Source organism: Euprymna scolopes, chromosome 26 (genome assembly GCF_053919585.1).
Source record: "Euprymna scolopes isolate OS-2025 chromosome 26, ASM5391958v1, whole genome shotgun sequence".
Taxonomy (NCBI): Eukaryota; Metazoa; Mollusca; class Cephalopoda; order Sepiida; family Sepiolidae; genus Euprymna; species Euprymna scolopes.
In genome coordinates this window covers 64,071,184-64,090,574 of record NC_136507.1, presented here as the reverse complement: position 1 = coordinate 64,090,574, position 19,391 = coordinate 64,071,184, and the positions used below count along the sequence as shown (strand labels likewise).

At 34.7% G+C, this 19,391-nt stretch overlaps 1 protein-coding gene across 25 annotated transcripts in view; it reads right to left on the bottom strand.

Moving 5' to 3' along the window:
* The window catches only part of LOC145248122 (disabled homolog 2-interacting protein-like), a 1,344,959-nt gene that overhangs the window by 261,384 nt on the left and 1,064,184 nt on the right, over window positions 1-19,391 (bottom strand). Inside the window, exon 1 of one of the 25 annotated variants that reach the window (XM_080109935.1) lies at window positions 452-817. The exons of the other annotated variants lie outside the window; for them this stretch is intronic. Within the exon in view, the coding sequence (XP_079966061.1) occupies window positions 452-486 (35 nt within the window). The 5' untranslated portion in view covers window positions 487-817. Of the gene's footprint in view, window positions 1-451; window positions 818-19,391 lie in introns of those variants that run through there. 25 annotated transcript variants of the gene reach the window in all.

Genomic DNA, 19,391 nt, shown 5'->3' with positions numbered 1-19,391 from the left:
TGAAAATTAAATTAGTCGTCGATACCGGCGGTTTCAGAAGCGTGTAAACCCCGGTTTGCTGCTAACTGAGAATGGAACTTGTGATTGTCTGATTCTTTCGAGGTTGTTTGTATTAATGACAAACCGAAGTTCCACTCCGAATTCACAAATTCTATTACGTATACATTTTCTAGTATTTATTTCAACAGAGTTCAATACATGCGTAGATAATTGTAAATATATTTATGACAAATACGGCGTATTTGAAATACGCTTCGTAATTAGCCTGGTGAATTCTACCAGAGATAAAACAAATGTTTCTGTGTAGCTAACTTGCCATAAATATACGATATGAGAAAGAGAGATTTCATAGCTGCAACCAAAAAAAACAATCAATGGATAGGCATTAGGATTATATATATATATATATATATATATATATAATTTCATCACTGAGTTGATTAATTCTTACCCGATCCTCTCCAAATACATTGTATAGGCTGGCATGAACAGTTTATATTCCTTTTAAAATCCAGGGAAAATTGAAGTATGAAAAAAAAACTTGTTTTTTGTTGATAAAATAAATAATATATATATTTTTAATCACAAGTTGGCTTCGTTTTTGTTTCAGGTTTGGGTAATAATAAAAAAAAAATATCCACTTAGTTTCCTGTTATTTTCGTTATTCTCCTTAAAATCCGTCTTTTCTGAAGTTTTATGATGGTGATGAATGATAATAATAATGTCTACTGATGAACACTACAGATATGAAAAATAATCGAAACGTTGGAAGGAGAAAAGCGAGCAGCCGCCTCTCCGGCTGCTCGTCATGTTGTGCGAAGGAAAAGACGAAGAGGATGGTAGCAGTAGCAGCAGCCCGTCATGCTTTTGTGAGAGAGAGGGAGGGAGAAAAAAGGGGAGGTAATTCTCCAGACAAAACTAGTTGTGGCTCATCTAGAAAACACGTTGGTGGTTTTATATTTCTGCATTTTCCAGCATGTTTTTTTTTTTTTTTTAACTAGTACGCTTACTGACGGTTATGGATACTAAAATAAGAGTTATAAAAAGTGCGCGTACCATCTTTGGGCACTTTCCGACAAAACGAAAATGTAGTCAAAAACCAAATATAAAACAAATAATAAGATAAGTTACTCTTCTACCTACCTGAATAAGTTATTTTGTGTTTTAACTTATTTTGAAGCGTTTATTTACTTTGAAACACAAGTAGTGACGCTTCTTAAATTAGAATATTAAAAATGGCTGACTTGGGGAGTCTCGATAATCACTCAAAATTTGAAAATTAAACATAATACTGGAAGAAATCAATCCAATAAATGCCACACTGCCACGCCACAGTGACATTTTTGTTGTTTTTGACTCTACTGGAAAATTATATTTCTTTTAAAATTTTTCTTTCAGGAAACTGGTTCAACAGATCGGGGAAAAAAAAGAAAGTTCGATGATTAACTACTTGATCTAGTTTCAGGGTTGATTTTTTAACAACGGTATGAAAAAAAAAAAAAAAGTAAATTGCGTTCGCCCCTCCCCTCACAAATTTGTTTCGTGGTGACACTAGGGGAACGAATATTACAGTAGTTACTATCTCATAAGTACCAGATCGGGGTCATACTGAATTAGACTACCTGAAATCTTTGTTTTTAATTTTTGTTTTTGTTTTATTTTTTGTTTAAATTTTTATTTTTGTTTCATTTCACTTTTTTTTTTTAATACTTATACCTTTTGTTTTTTGTTTTTTTTTACCACATTATTCATTTTTAAATAGGACTTTGAAAAGTAAATTATTAATTGAATCAAATTAAAACTGTAATTGTTCTTGAGTTTTTAATACCTACAAAATTATTGGATGTAAAATACTTGCAAAACTTTTAACCTTTTAATACAGGTAGATTTGCTAAGATTTTTTTTTCCACTTTGAATGAATTGGTAAATTTTCAGATTAGGTCCACCTCCACAATTTTCTTTTAAATGGCGACTTTTATAAGTTTTCGGCCATGCTGAATACGAAAATCGCCTTGACATTTTGCAGAAATAATTAGTTATCGAGATATAAAGAGTTGTATTATGCATTGTATTTTTTGGCGCCCATCTTTGTTACGCGCGTAGATTTGTTTATGGAGCGCACGCGCGTAAAAACGATGGTCTGCCAAAGAATACAATGCATAATACAACTTTTTATATCTCGATAACTACTTATTTCTGCAAAATTTCAATGCGATTTCCGTATTCAGCGTAGTAGAAAACTTTTAAAAGTCGTCATTTAAAAGAAAATTGCGGAGGTGGCGGTGGACCTAATCTAAAAAAAATACCGAATGATTTTCTATTCGACAATTTAAATGCTTCCAAATTCCTTTCAAATTTTGAAGGGTTACGAAGTAATTCATTCTTCCTTTGTTTCCAACTATTTTACCAAAGATGAAAATAGCTGACGTCTTCCGAATATAATGAAATGCATTCTGGTTAATTTAATTTTGTAATTAGCTTGATTTTATAAATAAGATTTTTTTTTTCGTTTATTTTACGCTGCTGCATTTCACCGTTTCAATTAAACAAAAATCGGTCAATATTTAAATAAAATCATGTTAGATGCAGGAAACGCACATACGAGAAGTGGCCACACAATTTTATTAATATTTAACAGGAATGTTACAAGAATTAAATAAACAAAGAATATCTCATTTTGAAAATACAAGGTTTTAATAGATGTTAATATAGACAAAATTTGATGAAAGTTCAAAATTTAACCTAATTTAAAAATACAGGAAAATCTTTATGGTGTACGTAATTTTTGGAATGTGCGGAGCTAAAAATGTCACATTCCAAAAATTACGCAAATTGATAAAAGAAAATAACATTTTATGAGGAAGCGAGAACAGTGTGTTTTGATTCGCCATATTTAATAAATAAAAGACAACTTAATTCGAGCTACCGAGAGTTTTAAAATCAGCCTTCTAACGACTACGATATAATATTAATCGCTAAACATCGCAATGTTTTTCTATAGTAAAAAAGAAAAAAACAAAAAAAAAACTATTGATAATGATCAACTGACGTGATTTTTGGGATATGACATTTTCATTCCGTACAAATTTTGATTCGTTATATAGGTTTTTAATTGGGTTAATTTAATTAGGTTGCATTCTGTATAAGAACACAATTTCCTTAAATGTTTAAGATGCAATACTACTGATGGAGGCAAAGTTTAACCGAAACCTCAGTTTGCCCTATTGACAATGACAAGTTTAAAATAAATGATAAAAAAAAAGTCATACAACATTGTGAAGTATACACATCTTACTGTTGTATGTTTTAAAAATAAAACTCAAATTTTGTTCTTTCGATAAAATTTAAATGTCATTTTTTTTTTCAAAATTTATTTTATTCAAGTTAATTCATAATCACTATTGTTAATAATAAAGAGGGTAGTTTTGTTTTTACATGATTTTTTTTCTTTTTTTGCAAACAAAAAAAAAGTGGCTTATTATTTCCACTAACAACACTTAATGGTAAGTTCTTTATATTAATGTGCTCCATTTATCACGACCTTGTGTCAAACCGAAACAAATATAAATATTTAAAAGGAGATTTAGTGTAAAATTAGGAACGACTCATTTAGAGCCACTGCTGTTTCGTTATTGGGAACGGCTCAGTTCGTAAAGACATTTAAGAGATTGGTATTTTATACGACAGGGGCGCGTTCCAAAGTTCACATTTCTCCTTCGATTTCAAATGACATACGAAAACAAATCGTAATAATTGACGATTGGCTTTATAAACTTTAATTCAAAGAACTTCGAATTGACAGTTGAGTTTTAAAATAATTTTAAAATTTTGAAAATATGCCGGCCATATTTTCATTGTCGTACATTAAATACAATTGTCGGTGCAGAATACGGATCGTACTGAAATAACGTTATTATTTAGAAACGCATTCTTAACATAAGAGTGGACTGGACCACGTTATGTAACTATTCCGTACTTTCACCTAACACTTTAATAAACAAAAGACAACGTAAAATTGAATTTAACTTGAAAATCACATAAATAAAAACAACACGCTTCGTAATTCCGCATAAGTACTCAAGCGTCTGCATGTCTCGTGTCAATGTAACTTTGCTAAATATAAATTGGATTATTTACTAGTAAATATTTATTAGAATATGAAACAGTGCAAAATAAAACGGAAATCTATAATTTAGTTCAATTATGAAATTAAATCTAGCAGAATGCATTTCCGGGGTTTGTATTACTGTACACATACATTCGAAAACGTTGTCAAAAAAACAAATATATAACAAATAAATGTTATCAAAGGCAAGATAAGTTACTTTTCTACCTAACTGGATATATTTTTCGTGTTTTTATTCAATGTAACATGTTTATTCAGCTCGAAAAGCATACAGTGTTTACCGATATTGGAAAATTCAAAATGGCGCCCGACACTCTCTTTAACACGGTAAATTCAGGAAAAGATGTTATAAATAATAAACTAGACAACATACTGTTAGAAATTCGCTCATTATATTTTACCGTGACATAAGTTGACATATATTCGGTGTTTTTTTAATAGTAGTTTTTCTAGTTTATTATTTATAACACCTTTTCCCAAACTTACCATGTTAAAGAGAGTGTCGGGCGCCATTTTGAATTTTCCAATACATCGGTAAACATTGCATGTTTTTCGAGCTGAATAAACATGTTACATTGAATAAAAACAAGAAAAAAATGTATCCAGTTTGGTAGAAAGGTAACTCTTGCCTTTGATAACATTTATTTGTTATATATTTGTTTTTTTGACAACCTTTTGGAATCTATGTGTACAGTAATACAAACCCCATTTCTGTTTATTTTTTAAGCAGATCAGTTATTTTAACCTACTGTTAATAGTTTGAAAAAGATTAACTTTGTGAACCTTCGAAATTTAAAAGGAATTCGAACGCGTTTAAAGTGTCGAATGGAAAGTTACTTCTTGTTTTAAAATCCTTACCCAACTGAAAGATTGTAAGTTGTGGAGGTGGAGGGAGGCCTATTTGCATCGAATAATTTTACAAATTTACAAATATAAAAAATTATTTATGTTATTGTATGACATTAAAAAAAACTGAATAAATAAAATCGTGATAAGTTCTACAAAGGTACAAAAAAAAAGTAAATAGATTACCGAGCAACACCGAGTAGGTATAGAACTTTTACATAATGGATTAAAACGTTCGAGCGTTCGAGATTCGAAAACGGTTTTGAAGTCTTTAAACTGTCGATTAGAAAGAAAGTCGCTAAAAGTTTACGAGGAAAAAACTCAAGTATTCGGTACATTTTTATTTGAGCTAAGCATCTAAATTAAAAGAAAATATGGATTTAAGAATGCGCCCCTGTCATAAAAAAAACATTTGAAAATTTATTTATTCAATGTAAAAAAAAAAAAAAAAATCTTAATCATAACATTTACAAGATCGAAGTTCGATAAATGCCTTTGTTTGTTCACCTCAACCAGAGCCGAATGAACGGTTAATAAGTAGTATGAGTTGTAGTTGCAGTGAACAGAACTGGTCTGTCAGCTGCTCAACCGGTAAGGGTGGGGGAGAGGGCAATTGTAGTAGTAAGAATTGCCGGCGTCACTACCAGACGAGCTACGGCATGCGGCTAAAAATAAGCAGTGAAATATCACGACAGAGAAACGGTAAAAGAAAAAAAAAAAAAAAAAAAGGAAATTGATTCTTTTCTTCTTATCACAGCTGATGTCTGACCCCACCTCCATCTCTTCTGTGGGTGGCTATATCTCGGAAGCCGTGGTGGTGGCTACTACCGAGTATATGTCTGGCTTTACGAAAGGCACGCTATATGTCGATCAATAGACCAGTACCACCCCCTCCATGAACCTTGAACCATCACCACACACACACACACACACACACGTTGGATTCATCCTTGTCACTGGGCTCAAAGCACAATGTAGTAGTACCTGCTTTGTCCTCGGACGGATGCGGAAGAATTATTTTTGACTGGGTCAATTTTTTTTTTTTTTTTTTTTCAATCCAGAGTGACCCTTTGGGGAGAGGTGGATACTCCTCTTCCCACCCACACATAAAAGTATGCTTAACTTTTTCCCTCGTGGGAAGGGTAGTAAATGAGAACAAAAACAATGCCCGTTCGTGAGATTTGTCCCTGAGATTGCGCAACCCTTGCTTTACTGTTGACTTCCGCGCAAGCCTCCTTACAAGGAATATTGCCTCTCGAAATTGCAAGACACGCCTCTCTCTCTCTCTCTCTCTCTCTCTCTCTCTCTCTCTCTCTCTCTCTCTCTCTCCACACACTGCAGTGTCAAAAAATAGTTCAGATATATGAAATGTTTATTGTAAAAAAAAAAAAATTGCTTTAGTTCTTGTAGAAAAAAAAAACTATCACTAGACTGAAAGCATGTTTCTTTTTTAGAATAGGGACGCTACAAACCGGAAAAAAATCACTCAGAAACTAGTATCTAACAAATAACTGCCATCATCGACAAGATAAGTTACTCTTCTACCTACCTGGGTACTTTTTGTGTGTTAAAACTTATTTTAAAGCGTTTATTTATTTCGAAACGAAAGTAGTGCTGCGTGCGTGCTTAAGTCGAAACAAAGATGGCCACACGAGATTGTCACATTTGGAATCCCGAGAACCGCTCAAAAGTAGAAAATAAAACAAAATACTGATAGAAATCCACTCAATAAATCTCACGACGATATTTATTGGGTGGACTGGATTTCTATCAATATTGTTATATTTTTGAGTTTTGAACGATTCTCGGGATTCAAAAGTTGCAGCCTCATGTCGCCATCTTTGTTTACGTTTCAACTTAAGTGTCTGCTCAGCAGCACTACTTATGTTTCAAATTTAATAGACGCTTTAAAATAAGTTCAAACAAAAAAAAATCTATCCAGGTAGGTAGAAGAGTAACTTTTGTTGTCTCTGGTAATAGTTATTTGCTATATACAGTAAAACAATGTCCATGACACTTTCGAAAAATATCCATTTTCTTTAGAAAGTGCACATACGAAGAATAATACTTGACCTTTTCATTATAAACTTTAAATCAGCCAAAAATTACTGTCATCCGATTTTAAGACTTCAAAAATCACTTTCGAATTTCCATGTTTACGACGTAAACATCGTATCGGCATTTTCCTGTGTTTTTTTTTTTTTTTTTTTTTTTTTTGTTGTTGTTTTTTTTTTCCAGATTAGCCAACAATTTTAAAAGGGATAAAATAAATAAATGTTCCAGGTTGAGAAGAAAGTTCTTGCAGAATTTTTAATTTTGATTTCAAATGATGTATTTTCAAATCAGTTTTCCTTATAATACTTTTACTTTATATATTAATTTAAAGAGCGTTTTCGTTTATTACAATCGTTTCAAAACAATTGTCTTTTCAGAACGTTGAATACAAGTTGGGAAAAAAAAATTCGCACAATTTTTTTTTTATTTCATTTCAAACAAGGCCGCTGCTGAAACAACTTGCGATATCAACGAAGCGTTTATCCCAGAGACCACTACTGAAAGTACAAACGTGGTTTAAAAAGTTCGTGACGAACCTTGAAGATGATGAGCATAGTGATGGGTCATCGCATGTTGAGAACGACCAATTAAGAGCCTTAGTCGAAACCTATCCACGCACAACTGTTCGAGAACTTGCTTCTGAATTAGATGTTACGTATACGACGATTTTCGACCACTTTAGAGAGATTCAAAAAACAAAAAAAAATTGATAAAATGGCGCCTTATAAATTTAACGACAACTAAAAGAAACGTTGTAATGCAGTTTCATCTTTCCTTCTTTTACGCAACAAGAACGACCAGTTTCTAGACCGGGCTGTGACTTGCAATTGAAAAGTGGGTTCGTTACGACAACCCGCAACAGCAGTGATTAGACGCCGACGAAGCTCCGCGACACTTCCTGAAGCCAGAATTGAACCAAAAGAAGGTCATGCTGACTGTTTGGTAATCTGTAACCGGTCTTGTCTATTGCACTTTTTTGAATGCAGGTGAAACCATTACGGCGGAAAAGTACTGTCAACAAATGGATGAAATACATCAGAAACTTCGACAACAACACCCAGTATTAGTCAACAGAAAAGGCTCAATTCTCCTTCACATCAATGCCAGATCACACGTTGCTAAACCGGCCCTACAGAAGTTGAACGAATTGGGCGACGAAACTACCTCATCCGCCATACTCTCCAGACCTCTCACCTACCAATTACCACTTTTTCAAGCATCTCGACAACTTTCTACGTAAAAAATGCTTCAAAACCCTAAGCGACATCAAAAACAAACTTAAACGACTTCCATCGCCACCAAAATGCAAGATTTTTACATTACTGGCATAAATACACTTGTTTTGCGTTGGCAAAAATATGTTGATTCTTATGGTGCTTATTTCGATCAATATTTTTTTGTATAAATCGAAATACGTTCATCCGGATTTTTTAAGTTAAAATCAGCAATAACTTTCTTGTCGACTTGATACAAGCTAAGTTTCATTTCTACCTACCTGGATAAGTTTTTTGTGTTTCAACTTATTTCAAAGTATTTTTACGAAACAAAAGTAGTGTCCAGTCTGTCAGATTAGAACAAAAAAAAAAAAAAAAAAAAAAATGGCGGTTTTGTTATAGCTATTTGGATCCTCGAAAATCTCTTAGAAATCAAAAATTCAACAAAATAATGGTAAAATAATACATTTTTGTACGATTAGTGACATTTGTTGGGTGCGTTTCTATCAGTATTTTGCTTTATTTTCGATTTTGGAGCAATTATCGAGACTCAAATTGAGACCATTTTGTTTTTCGTTCTAACCTGACAGTCTTTACATTGCCTTTTACGTAAAAAAAAAAAATATATATATATAAATAAATAAATAAAAAACTTTAATAAGTTAAAACACAAAAACATATCCATGTAGGTAAAAGAGTAACTTAACTTGCCTTTGGTAACAATTATTTGTTGTGCATTTATCTTTTTGATTCTTTTTTGCTTTGTTGGCTATTTCTGGAAAATCAATTATTTTCTTCTCAGCACTGTATTAAAACTATTAGACTTTCTCGCGGTCTTCCATGACCGCAATCTTTATAAACTGCCTCCTCAGTATGTATTTCTATTTATCAAAGTTACGTACACAGTAAATCTTGTCTCACGTAAAGTTATTTCTTGACTTGCTTGCTATAAATTAAAATCAAAATGAAAAACATTTAATCTCACTCGGACATTATTCCTAACAACACTAACAGGAAAATGACAACAACCGCAAGAAATCGAGTGGATGCACCAAATAATCTTTCAAACGAGTGCGAACGGGGAGGATGGGGGGGGGGCAGGAATCGCTGAGAGTTTGGAATGTCAATAATTCGATCAGTAACGTCTTTACTAAATGAGCCAAGCAACATGCCCTCAATTCTTTTATGAATCTAAGAAAAAAGAAAAAAAAGGAACCAGATACATTAGCAGTAGTTATTCCTTTTTTTTTAATCACGTAAATTATACAGTGCGAACAGTTTCGACGTTACTTTTTTTTTTAATTAAAATCACATTTTAAGAATAAGAATTTAAGAAATAAAATTAATCTCCAGAAATAAAGCTAGGTAAGAAAGAAGGATAACTCAAGTTAAGACTTTTCTAATTAAAGGACATTTAGTTAGAAAATTACAAACTTGAACTCTTGTCATTCCTCAACTGGGTTATAAACATTGCGAATACGTTTACTCGCAAACTTTTCATCTCGACGTTTCATATTTCTTTCTATATTATATTTCTCTTTGTCTGTCTGTCCATTCCAGATTTTCTTGAAAACTACTGAGACGATCTGGCAGAAAATGTGTATGAACCTTTGTGATGACAAGGTGCAGCGAACTAAACATTATTATCATCCATTCAATGCACAGTTAGGGATTAGTATTTAATACAAAAATGAGCACAAATTTAACCATATTAAACTAGCAATTTGACATAAAGCACTCATTCTAAGTCAGAGAGGGGCTATAATTTTTCCCTCTTTTTATGGGCTAAAAAGTTTCATATCTCTCTCTCTCTCTCTCTCTCTCTCTCTCTCTCTCTCTCTCTCTCTCTCTCTCTCTCTCTCTCTCTCTCTCTCAAATATAAGAACGCAAAGACTGTAAATTATCATTTACAAGAAATTACTCAAAAAGAAATATCAAAATTTCGGCACTTCTCCAACTACAGAAATTTCGGAAATCGTAATACTGAATTTCACATGAAAATAATGATATCTACGTCTTCCTCGTATTTTTAAGATGATTATAGTAAAAAAAAAAAATCACTAAAATCGATAAGGTAGAAAATTATTTATTAAAGAAAATAAAAAATAGAATTTGATGAAAATGATCGTAAGACACAGAAGAGTCCAAAAAGGAGGTAATTTTCCGTATTCATAAAAAAAAGATGGCGGCAATGTTTCACCTGCTGATACGATTAAAGTTGTTTTGTTTAATAATTCAGTAATATTCAGGTAATTTCGACTGCATAATTTGGAAGCTACCATTGTAACTTATTAGAATTGATAAAAAAAAATCACTTGAAACCATTGTTTTTTTTTATCTGAAAATTCCATTTATCGACTACAACATCTCGTCCCAATTCTGTAGAAGCCCCAAAATTTCCTCTAATCCTGTCAAGGATTCCTTCAACATGAACATACCATCGCAGTCTCCTGTTCTGCACGCACACCCCTGTGCTGTTCATATTTAATCTTCCTCTGAAGTCCTCAGAAATAAACTTGTTTTTAAGACTCACATTACACATTCACTCTTATATATCTGTTTCTCCACACAATGCGTCTCTTTTACTGTCACTGCCCATATTATTATTTATTCCTCTTCTTCTCAGTTCAAATTTTATCACTTCCTCTCATGTTTTCCTTGGCCTTCCTCCGTGAACTTTAACTGTTCTACAAGGTGGAACGATAAAATTATCGCACAAGAAAAGACGACAGGATTCCATTTCCGTTTGATGAAAACCAGTTTTACTTTTCTTGTTGCAGACCATCTACTAGTTGGCCAGATCTGTACAAATCCCAAGAGATGCGCCGCTGTACAACTCATACTCTCTACCGATCCAAGTTATGACAACAATACCATCGCTAGCACCCTCAAAATGCATCGCTGGATTGCCACGAATAACAAGGACGTGTCCAGGGTGATGAAAACAAAGTTTCTGGCCACGGTTATGGTCTTTGGTGTGGTTTCAAGTGAGGGCCACATCATGCCACCTCACATATTTTGGCTTGAAAGTTAACACTAAAGTGTACCTGGATGTACTGAAGAGTGTGGTGATCCCCTGGTGCAATTAGATGGCCGCTGGCAGACCCTGGGTGTGGCAGCAAGACTCGGCGCCAGCCCGCATGTCCAAACAGACCGAGGCTTGCCTTCAAAAGGTTTGCTATGACTTGTACCGTTCTCTCACTGGCCCCCTCCTTCCCTGACTTGAACCCACTGGACTGCTTCGTTTGGCCATATGTTGAGAACATCACCAACATGACCTCCCACAATACTAAAGCCAGCCTGATTGCTGCCATCCTCCGAGTATTTGCCAAGCTCCCACCAGTAGTTGTGATCGAGGCTGAAGGCGGCTACATTGAATAGATGTCAGCTGTACTACACAATCAAGTTACCTGAATTGATTTTTTTGAATAAGTTTTAAAGTAAAAGCTGTAGTGCTGTTTCCTTTTTGGGCGACAACTTTATCGTTTCATCTACTAACCCAAGCGCTGTAATCTATTTTTTTTAACGTGAACATACCATCGATGTCATCTGTCCTGCACACATCTCGCTATACTGTTCAGATTTAACTTTCCTCTGGGGTCATCTGATCAAAGCCTTTCTTTAACACTCACATTACACATCCATCACTCCATTCTCATATCATTCCTCTCAACACGTGTTCTAAACCCTCGCTCTCATCTAAGCCAACAGCATCTAGGCCATTGTTGGGATGGCTTATTCCTTATTGATTGAGGTCCACCCTCTCAGACTTTGCCCTTTCCCTTCAAGAAAGGGTTAGTTTTTTGGGTTTTTTTTATTAATTGTCGGAAGCACCTATACCAGGGAATGCCGATGGGCTGCCCAGGCATTTTTTGTAAACCAGAGTGCCCTTCTAAATCACTGGGTTTTCAAATCCCACTTTCTGACCCTTTTGTCACATCGTCCTGCCGTGTAAGTGAGATAAATAACTTGACTTCTACACATCATCACACTGTGCACACATGCCTAATAGACTCTTTTCGTGCTCATTAGTAAATTATATACCAGATAAATAGACCAGACCCTCTGCACCTAGACTAACTTTACAATGTGAATAAATCAAAAGTAAAATTATTATTTTAAAAAATTATACGTTGATGGACTTTCTTTTTTTTTTCCCATTCATGTAAAAAAAAATACCTAGTCACAAAGCATTATTTTTACGGCTCCTTAGCGTTTGGATTGAACTATAAGTGATAGCATATATTAATCATTAGTCGCATTTGATGCCAGAAATTATCATGTAATTATCTCCCTTGAAAAAATTCAAAATACAAATAGATATATAGAGTGTCGCTTATATTATAAGTAGAGCTGTGACAACAGCATTTTCTTTTCATTCTTTTGACTCTCGTGTATATATCCGACACAGTTAATCAACCGAGAACCACATCACTCTATATAAAAACATATAAGATATTAACAGATATATACTCAAAAGTCAAAGCAATGAAAAGAATATGCTGTTGTCATAGCCCTATTTATAAGTAGATGAGAAATAAAATTAAAAGATGGAGGATTGGTTCAACAGTTCCAATGTTCCAAGCAGTTGTAACATAATCAATAGACAACACAATCATTTTTCGTCACGTCCAATTTTTATATTAATTTAATTATTGGAATTCTTTTTTTTTTCTTTTTCTTTTTTTGAGATGAGTAATTTGTATATTTTATTTATTTATTTGCGGACTATTACCCTCATCTTAATAATTTTATTTAATAAATATTTATTTTAATAAATTTGTTTTCGTCCAATTTTATCAAAATTTCAACATGATTTTAGGATACACTGTGATGTCATAATAGATCCACCCCTCTCTCTCTCTCGCAGTTATTTACATCATTCTATTTCTCTCAATTCTCTTATCAATCACTCTTTATTTACGCTATCCACCTTTCCTTCTACCAATTAAAAAAAAAAAACTCTTTTCCACCTCAAACAAAGCTAATCGCAACTTGGAACGTCTTACGGGGAACTGTGAGGAGTTGCGCAGCAAGATGCCTGTTCACATTACATTTAAATTTCAGCAGGTTAGTACAGTCAGGGAAGTAGGAAACAGAGGGAATCTCAAAGCCTAGCAGTCTGAGGGAAGAAACTATTAAAGAAAAAGGCTTTCCGGCATCTAGGAACCTCAACAGCGAATGAGTGGAATTTGGCTGCTTGTAAGGTTAGTGTTCATTATTATTTAAAGCATTCTTGTATAAATCAGATGTGCACGGTGACAAGCAAGATAAACAACATTCTCAGGAGTTTTAATCATTTGTGCACGAATAAATTGAACGCTGCTTATTGGGTTGTCAGGTGTTCTACATAATAAAGGAAGAGGGGAGGAAGGACATGTCCACAAGGAAGATGGAGTCTGTCTTTAAATAGAAAAAATGAACAAACGCAAAAGTCAAGGAACCGTGTAATATGAGAAAACTGGCCAACGTCTACTTTTATTGCATTTATGTTTTGTGCTGCGAAAACAAATCCCAAGGACAAAGTTATTCGATTCATAGTTCGTATGGTTGGTTGGTTGGTTGTTTTTGTTTTACGGCATATCAACCCTTTTCGGGTTATTTAATGCCGAATCCAAAGATTTTGAAGAAAAAATTTTTTTAATAGAATATATTTGTTGTTTTCACGTCGGTTTCTATTTAACTCATAGTTGGGGCCTTAACAGGTACTACCACTCCGGGTCAGAGTGGACCTGGGAGCAATGGTAATTAAAGGGTGGCTCCACACTCCCCAAAGCCCATAAGCTGGGGCCTCACCACTGGATATAGTTTAAGGTCATATCCAGGACCCCCATTGAGAGACTTTTACCCTCTGCAGGGGGCAGTTGGCGTATTCTAATGCCCCACCGACGGGGCCTAGTTCGTATGAGATGACGTTTACAGAGTTTTGTATGAAATGCAGACAACTTCAGAATGTATTTCTTATTTGTTTGTATTTAGATATGAAAAGATTTTTTTTAATTGGGGAAGGAGTAAAGATATGCTTCAAGAAGTTGCCCATCGATCACCGTTATATTATTTGGATTATTCAGACTACTGTTCTTATTTTGAGTGTCATTTACACAACGTTTCGGCCGATGTAACTTCCAATCTTCTTCAGGTGTATCTTGTCAAACTCGGGAATCTTTCTGCCAAACTCGGGAATTTGCACTGAATTTTGAATAAAACCATTTATTTAATCCATGAGAGTAGAATGATTCCATTCCGTTAGTCATGACTGGGTAGAAGTCCTAAATAATTCGTAATTGTATTCAGAGTATCACCCACACTGAGGATTGAACCTTCAACTTTGGAAGTGTGTCACTTACAACTGAATTTTACTAAGTACTTTATTTGTTACGCCATGGATTCTTGTGAAATTAGAGAATGTTACACCTGTGGATTAAATAAAGGATTCTGCTCAAAATTCTGTATAGATTCCAGAGTTCAGCAGAAAGATAGCCGAGTTTGATAAGATACATCTTGAGAAGGTTCGAGGTTACATCGGCCAAGACACTGTGCGAATAACACTTAAGATGGGAGCAGTAGTCCAAAGAATACACATAATCTTCATGTAAAAAATTGAGAAAAATAAGATCATTTTTATTACCTTTATCTTTTATGCTGCAAAAAATTCCAACGACAAAGTGATTCGATTCATAGTTGGCATAAGATGATGCTTTTTTTTTTTTTATTTTACACAGTGGTCACCACTTATCAAGGCCCTGAAGCCACTCAGGGATAAGGGTTATTGCAAGTACATTACGTTAGTGTGGAGATTTGATGAAGTGTTTACTTAAGGGGGCGGTTCATTAGGAATTTGTTAACGTTGGACTTGAACACATCCAAGTTGTAGTCAGGTGGGAAGCAGGCAGACGGAACAGAGTTCCACAGGCGTGCAGATTCGGAGTCTACAGAGTTTTGTGTACAATACAGACAACCTCAGTATATATTTGTTGCTTGTATATAATAAAATATGAAAAGATATGTACAAAAATAAAACGATGGCGGTAAGTATATGCTACAGGAAGTTGTCCATTAGCTTCTCACCGTCTGTGGTTGCGACCCGAGATCAAAACAAGTACAAACGTCTTGATCTATCAATCACTTGTTTAAACGAGCCTTGTCAATGGCTGCGACACCTAACCGATGAAAACTGCAGATCTCAAAGGCTAGAAATGTCTGACCAATACTGTTTCCACTGAACTCTGCGGGTCCAACGGGAGGTTTATGGTAGAAACCGGCTCAAACCATCCTGGGTAACTGTCCTCTGAAGTATAACTAAGTACTGACGTGTTTACCATCAAATGACCTATTATAGGATATAACTATTGTTTACAGATATGTAAAAATGGTTCTGTTTTACTAATTGTAGACTCTGTACCGAGAATAGTTCCTAGATAATATCAAAGTAAATCATATTTACTTTGCTTCAATGTATTCTCTATAAATTGTTTTCCCAGGCAATTCATGTTTATTTCAATTAGGTTTAATGACTTTTTTATGTGGCTTCTTGCACAAGTAATTACGTCTGTGATTTTCACTCCATTTGGGCAGGATTTTTTTTTTATTATGTCCGTCTTGCATTTGTATTTAACAAAACTTTTCTATAAGAAATAAATGTTTCATAAACCATTCTTTATTATTTCTTCACTGTTGTCTTTTTATACTTTATTTACCCACGATAACACAACATGGCGACGCTTGTGTTAAAGGGTCTCGCTACATAAATGATAGAACGGAATACATTCTAATTTAATAGACAGTTTGTTTAGAACAAGGTTAGACAAAAGGCCAGTTATAGAGAGAATGCTTAAGGAAAACATGACATGTTTACTTTGAAACGACTCTTCTTCCTTTACAGTTATGATCTTAAGCCAAGCGTGTATATCGGTTAGAAAATACTGATGATTATAAGTGTTTCATTTGTCTGGATCACCAACATCTTATTTTCCCATTTGTAGGGGGAAGTCATGTTGATTTTGGTATGAATTGTGGTTCAGTCATCGTAGCATCAAACAACTTGATTTGTGTAGACCACTATTACATAAAAGGAACTTTGTGTGTGAGTCTGCGTGAGTGTGTGTGTGTGAGAAAGAGAGTTCCCTATGGACTCCTAAATAGTTGGGCTAATTTCTTTTTTCTAATTCAACACCAATGTACTTTATGTGCCTGGCAATGCTTTTAGATGGGTTCTGTATCAGAATGTCCTCGATAAGTATCGATAATCGATAAAAATCCGATGAAAGAAAGAACAGGTGATTTTGACTAAAGTTAACGCCTTATACAGCTCAACATCACAAGTGCTTTTAAGAAGTTTTATTACCGAGCAAGCAGCAAGGTCGGCATATAAAATCAACAGTAGGCTCTTTGATATGACAGAGGCGCATTTGAATTGAATGCTTCTGTTTAGAGCACAACTGATCCATGATGCTTAATATTTGCATTTTAAACTAATTCAAAGCATTATATAAAAATAATTTTATAAAATCAACAGTAGGTTCTCTACAGTGCAATGTAGATCACAATGTATTGTGGACTAAGTAACTGCAGCGAGGATTGAAAAATGGGCGATTTTACTAATATTGATGGCAGAATGAAACATTTATTGATCCTCATTCATTCTCGGACAACATCGAGTCTCCCTGCTAGTATGTTTATATAAAGTATATTTATAAAGCTCTACCTTGTATTGAGTACTTTTGTAAAAAAAAAAAAAAAAAAAAGTTCATTTTATAAATACATTTGAATTTGTTTAATTCTGCTGGTTTGGTCATGTCAAGTGCAATGATGGATGGATAAACACAACCTGCATCATGGAACTTGATGGCTTGTTTGGTATCGACTGCCTATACAAAACCTGGGTTGCAACTATCAAGGAGGATTTGAAAGCTTGGCAACTTCATGAAGGCGATACCATTTTTCTGAATTTTTTTAGATGAAGGTCCGTGGCATAGTAGATAAATTACTTCACAAAATTCAGTTGAAATGGAATATGCACATCAAATCTGTTGCCAATATCGCTGGAAATATCGTTGGCTCATTGTACCGCTCCAGTAGGTATTTCACTGCTGATGCAATTCTCTACCTGTATAAGAGCCAAATATGTCCTAAGATGGAATACTGTTGCAGGAGCTGCTCGGCCATCCCTATCTTGCTTTGATAGAGTTCAAAACTGGCTGTGAAACCTAATAGACGATGCCTTTTTCTCTTTTCTGCAACCTCTTTCCCACAAAAGAGATGTTTCAAGTCTCTCTCTTCTCTATCATCATTTTCATGGCAAGTGCTCATCTGGGCTCCGATCTATGGCCCCCCCCCTTACCAAACTTTGACCAAAAAAACACTCGACTAACTACAACCATTATCAACAATTTTCCCCCACTCTCTATCTGTGCCTAATTCTAAATGCATATTCCATAAACAAAGTTTCTTTCCTACAAATGCCCGGATGTGGAACACTTGTTTCAATTGGCCTGCTTTCCAGTCGATTACAATATGGTAGCCTTCAAGTCCAATGTAAACAAGTTCTTGTCGAGCCGTCCCTTTAAATAATCCAAATTCTACCCAATCTACACCATTAGCGACGATTATTAACCCCCTTACATTTATTAACCCTTATCCTCGAGTGGCCTTTAGGACTTGAGAAGTGTTGACCACCCTGTAAAAACAAAATAGTCGTAAGTTACAGTCTTCTGGGAGTTCAAAGTTACATCTTCAGTGCAGGCGATACTAAAACTAAAATTGGGAATTATTTATGACTTATATCCAGTCACAGCTGATGAAACGAGAGCCTGCTACCTTCAAGAATTAAATAAAAAGTTCCGTTTGAAATTCTGTGCAGATTTCCGTGTTCAACAAGAAAGTCAGAGCTTACATTAACCAAAATGTGAAAATAGTATTCCAGATGAGAAGAGTAGTCCAATGGATAGAAATAATTTGGGGATATCATGGATCGAACTAAATGGTGAACAGCTGTCCGACCAGCCGTCAAAAGGTACATCTATGCAAGCCATGGAAACATGTCTTCAATTGGATACTCAATTAGCCAATCATTAAAATGCATAGGGAGGGATAGAGATGGATAGAACTAGAGATTATCTTGGGTTTAAAAATGTGTTCGTCTTTTTAATTGCTATTAATCTGTTTTTAAGATCGTCCGCTCTGGCACAGGTCCAGCATGAAAGTGTCACAAAAACTGATTGGAAATGAAAATGATGAATATCCTTCAAGTTCATCCCTTTAACCTTCGAGATGAAAATCTTCTCTTCAAATGGCAGAGGACATTATCAAAATCAAATTTAATTAACGACAACTGGAGTCGATTTCTTATTTCTTAAAGATTTCATCCGTCTGATTTACGGCATATCAGCACTTTATGCTAAAACGCCATGCATATTTGAAAAATAGTTCATTGTATACGATTAATTAAACTTGTTGGGATAGCTGGAGGGTGAAAATTGTTGGTTCATACTTTCCCAAGCAGTGTTGCAGCAAAAACGAACACAATGCTTATAAATCTAAACTCAGTGCTCTACTAAACTTCTATCTCTGCTCCACTTCCTGCAGAACATTTGCAGCAAACACTCATCTAGCTACCACAACAAGTGTCAACAATTTTCCTTATTCTCTATCTGTGCCTAAGAATAAACTAAAATTCCATGAGCAAAGTCTCTTTCCTAAAATTATCTATATGTGGAAGACAATAATGTGGGGATGTTTCCCAGCTGGTAGGTTTTTCCAGTCTAATGTAAACAAGTTCTTGTTGAGCCGTCCTCTTAAATCATCAAACCCTAACCAAGTACCACCATTACTGATCATCATGGTGTTTCACCAATTGCCTGATACTCATTAACCTTTATCCTCGAGTGGCTCTTGGACCTTGATAAGCGATAACTTCTTGTTAAAAAAAAAAAAAAAAAAAAAAACGAGCATGCAAAGCCCCCCCCCCTCCACGCGTGAAAAAATTTACTTTCACCCTGACTAATGTGTGTGCAAAATTTCAAAATAATCCAAGGTGTGGTTTGAGAAAAGTGCGAACAAACGAACGGACGAATGGGAGTGAATTAATAAGTCCAACCCCTCCTTTGTCGGGAGAAGGGGGGGGGCAATATGAGTTAACATCCATGAGGATG